At 62.2% G+C, this 8124-nt stretch overlaps 1 protein-coding gene across 2 annotated transcripts in view; it reads left to right on the top strand.

Annotated features, from left to right (window-relative positions):
- Positions 1 to 7505, top strand: part of SPAG5 (sperm associated antigen 5) — an 8601-nt gene extending 1096 nt beyond the window's left edge. Inside the window, exons 4-24 of one of the 2 annotated variants that reach the window (XM_042026182.1) lie at positions 1 to 1344; positions 1427 to 1619; positions 2173 to 2265; positions 2375 to 2509; positions 2808 to 2927; positions 3168 to 3260; positions 3387 to 3521; positions 3639 to 3732; positions 3815 to 3908; positions 3996 to 4077; positions 4492 to 4625; positions 4925 to 5090; positions 5239 to 5413; positions 5527 to 5598; positions 5742 to 5865; positions 6134 to 6245; positions 6448 to 6528; positions 6614 to 6757; positions 6905 to 6979; positions 7166 to 7246; positions 7328 to 7505. The exon at positions 1 to 1344 is cut by the window's left edge and continues 1 nt beyond it. In XM_042026182.1, coding sequence (XP_041882116.1) covers positions 1 to 1344; positions 1427 to 1619; positions 2173 to 2265; positions 2375 to 2509; positions 2808 to 2927; positions 3168 to 3260; positions 3387 to 3521; positions 3639 to 3732; positions 3815 to 3908; positions 3996 to 4077; positions 4492 to 4625; positions 4925 to 5090; positions 5239 to 5413; positions 5527 to 5598; positions 5742 to 5865; positions 6134 to 6245; positions 6448 to 6528; positions 6614 to 6757; positions 6905 to 6979; positions 7166 to 7246; positions 7328 to 7435 — 3655 coding nt within the window. In that variant the 3' untranslated portion in view covers positions 7436 to 7505. The remainder of the gene's footprint in view (positions 1345 to 1426; positions 1620 to 2172; positions 2266 to 2374; positions 2510 to 2807; positions 2928 to 3167; positions 3261 to 3386; positions 3522 to 3638; positions 3733 to 3814; positions 3909 to 3995; positions 4078 to 4491; positions 4626 to 4924; positions 5091 to 5238; positions 5414 to 5526; positions 5599 to 5741; positions 5866 to 6133; positions 6246 to 6447; positions 6529 to 6613; positions 6758 to 6904; positions 6980 to 7165; positions 7247 to 7327) is intronic. The other variant, XM_042026181.1, reaches the window with a different exon arrangement.
- The last annotated feature ends 619 nt before the right edge of the window (positions 7506 to 8124 follow it).

Below are 8124 nucleotides of genomic sequence, written 5' to 3'. Positions count from 1 at the left end.
CTCCCTGTGCAGCTCCATCCCGGTCCCCAGCACCCCAGAGCCCTCCAGCAGCGCTGTGCCAGCCTCCCTGTGCAGTTCCATCCCGGTGCCTAGCACTCCAGAGCCCTCCAGCAGCATCATTCCAGTCCCCTTGTGCAGCTCCATCCCAGTGTCCAGCACCCCAGAGCCCTCCAGCAGCATCCTTCCAGTCCCCCTGTGCAGGTCCATCCTAGGATCCAGCGCCCCAGAGAGCCCCGGTAACACCGTGCCAGTCTCTCCACGCAGCTCCATCCCAGTGCCCATCACCTTGGAGTCCCCTGGCAGCACCATGTGCAGCCTTGTCCTGGGACCCTGCACCCTGGAGTCCCCTGGCAGCACCACGCCAGGGCTCCCCAACATCATTAGCTCAGCGTCTTGCAACCCAAACTCTCCTTGCAGCCCTGCTCTACCACCCTGCAGCTCTGGGTCCCCTGGCAATGCCAGCACAGCCTCCTGCACCCCAGGGCCCCCTGGCACCAGCTCCACCCCGCAGAAAGCTCCTTTCCACGGGTGGCGAGCAGCACCTGCAGACTTTTCTTGCAGCCCTGTGGCCTCCGAGCCCCCGTCTGCAGATGGGAGTGCTGGTCCTCTGCATTGCCAAGGCACCCCTGAGGGAGCCGAGTCCCCCGCCCCTGTCCCCCCAGAGGAGAGCCCACCTGGCCTCCCTCCCATCGAGGCAAGTGGGTTGGAGCCTGCTGGGTCAGAAGCCACTGTCACCCCTGTCACCTCACCTGAACTGACCCTGGGTGCTGTGTCCTGGATGTTGCCGCTGGTGTGGCTGGAGAAGACCCTCAACACCTCATTCCTGGTGGAATCCCTGCGGCACAGCCTGCCCCTCCGCAAGCCACAGCAGGATGCCAGCAGCAGTGTCACCCCCGTGCCCACCGCGGTTGCCAGCACCAGCACGACCCCAGTGCCCACAGTGGTCACTGGCACCAGCATGACCTCCATGTCTGTGGTTACTGGCACCAACACGACCCCTGTGCCCACCATGGTCACTGGCACCAGCAAGACCCCTGTGCCCACTGCAGTTGCTGGCATCAGCACAACCCCAGTGCCCACCATGGTCACTGGCACCAGCATGACCCCTGTGCCCACTGCAGTTGCTGGCACCAGCACAACCCCAGTGCCCACCACAGCCATTGGAACCAGCATGACCCCGGCGCCCACTATGGCCACAGGAACCAGCATGACCCCGGTGCTCTCCATGGCCACTGGCACCTTCATGACACCTCGGGACGTGTGGGAGAGGAGCATGAACACATCCAGGGGAAGCATCCCCTGTGCCAAGGATAGCGCTGCTGAAACAGACTCCCTGCTCTGGCAGTAAGTATGAGGACATGCCCCCCTGGATGGGGTTGTGGCACCTGTGAGCTGTCCTTGCCCTAAGCCCTCTCTCTGTCCCCAGCTGTCCCCGGGAGCAGCTGAAGACCCTGCCTCGGGCAGAGCTGGAGGGGCGGCTGGAGAGCACCCTCATCATCATCGAAGCCCTCTCGCTGCAGCTGCGTGACTGGCAGGAGAGCCAGCGGCTGCGGCCTGGCGTGGGGCCGGCCAAGCAGAGGGACGCGCTCACACAGACGGACATCACCCACCCTGAAGGGGTAAGAGTCCTCTCTGAGGTGATGCCACCCTGTTCCCTGCAGCCTTGGTGCCGTGACAGTGTCCTTGTGCCTCTGGCAAGACGGTGACCCCGTCTGGGTTGGTGGAGCGGAAGTAAAGCAGGGCTGCTGCATCACGGCATCACGCGCCCGGTACTGCATTGTCATGCCTGGATCAACCCGCTGAGTTTGCTGGATTTGAACCCTCGTGGGGGGAAACATCCCTGGCACTCGTCGGGGGAGGATGGGAGGTGTCGTGGCTGACGAGCTCTCGCTGGCCCCAGGGTGGAGCGGGGCTGGTGCGAAGCCCCCTCTGCTCTGGTGGATGCCCTTGGGAGGAGGAGATCTACTGGCATCTCTGCCTCGAGCTGTGGAGGAGAACGGAGGCTGTGCAGTGGCAGTGGGGAGCAGAGCGGGATCTGGAGCTGGGTGCTGTGGGCACGGTGGCTGTCACTGGCAATGAGTGTGCCAGGTCTCAGCCACGCAGGGCCCATGCATGTGCCCGGTGCTGCCTGTGCCAGCTGCCGTAACACCGGTGTCCTTGTCCCTTCCCCAGAGCACCTGGAGCAGCCAGTGCCCCCTGTTCCAGGGCCTCGCGGATGCCGCCTTTCAGAGCTTGCAGGATGAGCAGGGAGCCCTGGCACAGGAGGTGAGCTCCTGCACATCCCTCTGCTTCTCCTTTCCCCTGGGTTTTGGGAGACCTGTTGGCACACATGGCAGCTGTACCTGGTGCCTCATGGTGCTGTTTGCTCCCACAGCAGGAGCAGAAGAGGGCCCTGGTGTCCCAGTGCCAGGCTGTGCCTGAGAGTGCTCCCAGCAAGTTGCAGAGCTGCCTGGAAGAGCGGGATGCCATCAGGCAGCGAGTGGATGAAGCCCTACGAGCCAAGGAGCAGGTAAGGGGACAGCTGTTGTGGGATCGAGGCAGTCTCAGCTGTCCTCATGCCTTTGGTGGGGCATCCTGCATCTCTGCCCATCTCTGGAGGTGAGGATCTCCCTGGCACCCCAGAGGAAGAAAATCCCAATGTGGAAGGCAAGAAGTGCTGTGTGATGGAGCTCTCTGGATGTGTTTTTGGCATGGGCTGTGCCCCCCCTGGGAGCAGGAGTCCCAGGCTGATGCAGCGTGCAGGGATGGCTCCTGGGAGTTTCCCCTTGTGTGACAGCATGGCTGGAGCAGCATCCTTTCCTCTGCAGGGATATCTCTTCCTGGAGGCTTTCTGTGCCCATGCCAGTGCCCAGATCTGTGCCCGTGACCAGAGCCTGGCCTCCCAGCAAGAGCTGAGCATGCTGCTGGCCCGTGCCCTCAACCTGCAGGTACTGAGTGGGGTGCTACCCCCAGACACCCCACACTGGATCAGGGGCTGGAAGGGCATCCCCACGTCCTGAGCTTGGGTGATGCTCTGCAATGGGCTTGGGTGCACCAGAGGTTTCCTGGTGCTGCTGCTGAGAAGCTGCTGCAAATTCGGCCTCGGGGCTGGCACTTGCCTCCCTTCATGGCCATTAAATGTGGTTTTTCCACCACGGCAGTGCTGACTCATCCCTCCTACCCTACAGACATCCCTGTCTGCTGAGGCACAGACTTTCCGGGAATTCTTAGATGTCACCTTTGAAAATCTGGAGAAGGAAAGGAGAGCCCTGGATGAGGAGGTGAGTGGTGTCCCATGGGGGGCTCAGCCCCTCGCTGCCCAGTGCCCTGGGTGCTGTGACCTATCCCTGGTCACACAGCAGGGCAGTGCCACGCTGAGCTCTGCCTGGTGCTGTCTCCCTTCCCAGCGGGAGCAGACGAGGGCCCTGGTGTACCAGTCCCATGTCATGTTGGAGCGTGTGCCTGGCAAGCTACGGAGCTGCCTGGAGGAGCTGGCTGCCACACGGGAGCGAGCAGAGGAAGCTCTTCGAGCCAAGGAGGAGGTACAGGGGTGCCCAGTGCTATGAGATGTCTGAGGCACGGGGTGATTTGGGGCACCCCTTGGTGCGAGAACACCCCATGGAGAAGAGTGCCCCAGAGCAAGCACCGTGTCTCCACAGGCATCCTGCCAGCTGCAGAAGACCGTGGTGGCTCTGCAGGACACAGAGGCTCAGCTGGAGCAGCTGACAGTGGCCAACTCTCGCCTGGGCAAAGGTGGGGGGGGTGACATGGGGGCTGGAGCTGCCTCATCCCCACTGCCCCTGTCCCCCCTGGCTGACAGCTATGTCCCTCGCAGACCTGAGCTCCGTGATGATAAATCTGGCCAGCGTGGAGCAGGAGCGGGATGCGCTGCAGCAGGAGAATGAGAAGCAGTGGGAGGAGATGGCCCAGTGGGTTTGAGCTCTGATATCCTGAGCCCCTCCCCACCTCTTGACTCCCAAAACACAGCAGGCCCTGATCCCATCCCACCCCCACAGGCTGGCGCGGGAGAGGAACTCCCTGCAGCAGGAGTGCAAGGAGCTGTGCCAGGAGCTGCGGGAGGCCACCGAGTGCCGGGAGGTAGGAGCTGCCTGACCTTGCCCGTGCTGCCGGCCCCCATCACGGCCTCTCCAGGAAAGCTGGCAGATGGCCAGGAGCGGGATTAGCCCTCCTGTGGAGGGGGGATGAGCTTGCGAGGGCGGGTGGGTTGACATCCCGCACGTAGCGCAGCTTTTCATCCTGCCCGGCAGGGATTCCCAGGGAGGGGGCTGGGCAGCTCTTGGAGATAATTTTCCCCTGCAGGCATGGAGCCATCCCCCAGCCTGTCCTGTGTCCCCAGTAAACTGGTTTGTAGGGTTTGGTCTGCTGGGATAAAGCTGCCCCAGATTAGAAACAGCACCCTGGGGCATGGGAGGGTCTGTGCTGAGGGTCCCGGTGAGCCCCCTGGGATCTCTGTTTGGCTGCTCACGGCTGTGTCCCCCCACCCTCTTACAGTTCCTGGATCAGGAGAACCAAATGTGCCGCACGCAGCTCCTGGAGGTGGAGGCCAGGCTGAACTCCACGCTGGCCACGCTGCAGGAGCGTGTCCTGCAGCACGAGGAGCTGATGGAGTCCCACCAACGCCTGCGGTACCGCCCCACTCACCAGCTCCACTCAAACCCCTCTGTTTTTGGGAAATCAAGCCCTTGCTGGGTGTCAGAGGGGACATTGTGACCATGGTCACTGCTGCCCCAGCCAAGTGTGGTGGTCCGGGTGGGTGGGAGAGGCTGTGGGGAAGCCCAGCAGATGCCATCTTGAGGGAAGCTGACTAAATCTGTGGGATTTGCACCGTTGCTGGTTCACGATGAGAGGCAGGCATTGAAAATGTCCCCATCCCACATCAAGGAAGGGAAATGCTGCTCCTGCTGAGGCTCATGCTATCCCACAGGGAAGAGCAGGCTGCCCTCAGCAAGGAGCTGAACAGCACCAAGGCCGAGCTCGACAGCTTGCAGAAAAAGAGGAACAAAGTTTCTTGGTGCTCCACGGACATTATGGAGAGCAAGATGCGGTTGCAGGAGCTCGCTGACTGCCTCAAGGCTGCTCTGGAAGAGCAGGTAGGAGCCCTGTGCTGGAGACAAGGACAACAGGGTGGCCCAGGGGGTCACATACCCGTGACTCTCCATGGCACGGCTTTGAGACACTGTGCTTGCTGGGGCAGTCACAAGCTGCACTCTGGTGCTCTGCTCTCCTTCCCCTCTGAAGGATGATGATGATGCCCCATCGAGAAGCAAAGCCTGGACCCCGGGCCCCCGGACCCCGGGCTGGCAGACACCGCGCCGTGCCTGGACCCCGGCCTTCCGCACCCCGGCGTGCTGCACCCCGCACCACGCCAGCAGCTCCTCTGTGGGCAGTGTCCTCAAAGCTGAGGCAGGGAAAGGTGAGGTGGCACCTGCTGCTCTGGGTTTTGGGGAGTCCCAGGATGGGGATCATTCCCTCCCATGCTGGGGGATGTGCAGGGCTGGGCACAGCTGCTGTCCTCTCTTCTCGTAGATGCCAATGAAACCACCAGGAGTGGGAGTAGAGTTGCCAAGGACAAACTTGCATCCACACCAAAGCCGATAGGTATTGGGGCTGTCACCCTGTGTGGGACCCTGCTCTGAAGCTGCAGGGTTGCTGTGCAGAGGGATGAGCAGGCACACCTTCCTCTGTGTGCCCTGGGGCTGATGTTCCCTCTGTGTTGTTCAGAGACTCTTTCCTGCTTGCAGACCCTGAGGACACTCTGCTGGACAGTGTGAAGGAGCTGAGAGCTGTGGTTTCCAACCTCGCCATGCTGAGCTGCCGCATCCAGGAACTGGAGCAGAGCGAGTTCAGGGCACTGCAGACGGAGATGTGAGTTCAGTGGGGGCTCATGTCAAGGGCTGGGCAGGGGCATCACTCTCCTGGGCATGGCCTTTCCTGCAGGCAGCCTGCCTGGGTCTGCCTCTTGCCCCAGCCCTGGATTGGACTTCTCCTGCCATGGCAAGATGGGCTTTTTCCATCTGGCTGGGCTGGACCAGGTGTCTTCTCTCACCACAGGCCAAGTGGGATGGCCAGGAGGGGGTTTGGTGCTGTGCTCTCCTGTGATCCCCACCTGCTCACCACCACTGTCCTCTTCCAGCTCTGACCTGCAGCTCCGCCTGGAGACAGTGACAGCTGAGAGCCAGGAGAAGGTGGATGCCCAGGCTGCCACCATCGCCAAGCTGAACAAGGCGCTGAGGACCAAGCTTGAGGTGAGGCAGAAGTGGGCCAGAGCTCACCCCAGGGCAGAGCCGAACTGGGACGGGCGCTGATCTAGGACACGGAGAAATCTGGTGATGCCCCATGGGTGCTCCTGGCTTGTCTGACCTCCTCAAACATGAGAAAACCCGCTCCAGGGTGCTGGGGGTGGCCAGGGCTGGGCACTGTCTGACCCTGCTTCTTCTTCCCTGGCAGAACGAGAAGGAGCTGCAGGACGTGGTGAAACAGCAGGAAGAGAAGATGTTTCAACTCATCGACAAGAGTGGGGAAGTCACGGTGTGTGATGGGGCCAGGGGGTGGGCAGCACCCTTGGGGGCTGCCGGCTACAGGACCCCTCTCGTCATCCCCTCTTCCCCCGTAGAGGCTGAAGGCAGAGGTCTCCCAGCTGAAGCGCTCGCTCCAGCACGCAGAGACAGAGGCCAGGGTGCTGTGGGAGGAGATGCGGGGCAAGGAGCACCAGGTGGACACTGCCTACGTCCAGGAGCGGGTCATGCTGCGGCGGGAGGTGAGGCCGGGGAGCTGCCGGGCTGAGGGCTCCTCGTGTCACCCCACCATGGACAAGGAGACCTCTTCAGACCTTGCTTCAGACCTTGCCCCCCCACCCCAGAGCTTTACCCCACAGGGATCTCAGCCGGGCTTGCTCCTTTTGCAGGTGGATAAACTGCGGCTGCTGCTCCTGGAAAAGAAGGATGAGAATCTGCAGCTCACTGACAAGTACCTGGAGCAGGTATGGGGTGCCCCAAGGGGCTGCCCTGGCTCCACTAATAGAATCAGAATGGTTTGCGTTGGAAGGGACCATGAAGATCACAGAGTTCCAACACTCCTGACGTGGGCAGGGGTCCCCTTTCCCTTCTGGCCTGGTCCCTGTCCAAGTTTGGAGCACAGTCCTGACAGGCATCTCCCACCACCACAGGTCCGAGGGCTGGAGATGAAGCTCCATCATACCCAGAAAGTGCTGAGGACCCATGAGAAGATGCAGGAGAAGATGAAAGAGGTGAGATTTACAGTTCATCGCTCACCCTTGCTGTGACTGCAACAGCACCAACCCAAACACTATTGCTGCTGCTGTCCCCAGGTCCTGTCGGCTGTCCCTGAGGCTGCTCTGGGCTGCCAGGAGCTCCAGAGCCTGCTGCGCTACCTGGGCCTGAAGCCAGCCAGCAAGGAAGCTGCCGAGCCGCTATAGCCTGTAGCCTGAAACCTTTCCTGTTGTTAATGTTGTAATTATTTACTGAATAAAGTCGTGTTGGCTTTTACCCCGCCTGGTGTGTGCATTCAGGAAGCTCCTGGTGCTGTGGGTGGGGACAACTTGTCCAGCCTGTGCCGGTTGCTCCTGTTCTGTCACGGGGCTGTGGGCACAGCTCCCTGCCACCCCCAGGGCCTCTCCTTGTTGGGGGACACGTCCCCTCCCCCCTGCCAGTGCTTGCTCACAATAAGGGACCGTGTTCCCCAGGCTCCCACCCTGCGGCCTCGGCAGCAGCCGGAGTGCCCAGGCTGAGCCAGCTTCCCTCCCCTGCTCCCCGCTCCTCCTCCTGCCCTAGATTCCCTCTGTGCCCTGCTCCACAGGGGCTCGTCTGGATCCTGCACCCCATCATGGGGCTGCGGGCATGCACCTGTTGCGTGGGAATTGTTCCAGAGGCTGGATCCTGCACCTTATTGTAGGGGTGGTTCCAGAGGCTGGATCCTGCACCCCCATCGTGGGGCTGTGGGCACATGCCTGTTGCACGGGGATGTTTCCCCCTCCCAGCCTGGCTCTAGCACACAGCATCCCATGGCTCAGCCAGCGCCGGGAGCTCTGCCAGCTCCTGCTCCCAACCCGCGCCGCGCCCGGGCGGGGGGGCGGGGGGGGCGGGGGGGGGGGGGGGGGGGGGGGGG

Source organism: Corvus kubaryi, unplaced genomic scaffold (genome assembly GCF_017639235.1).
Source record: "Corvus kubaryi isolate FWS band 111438036 unplaced genomic scaffold, C.kubaryi_AGA036_p1.0 37284, whole genome shotgun sequence".
Lineage (NCBI taxonomy): Eukaryota > Metazoa > Chordata > Aves > Passeriformes > Corvidae > Corvus > Corvus kubaryi.
Note: the sequence above shows the minus strand (reverse complement) of the source record. Positions and strands in the feature narration are given on the sequence as shown.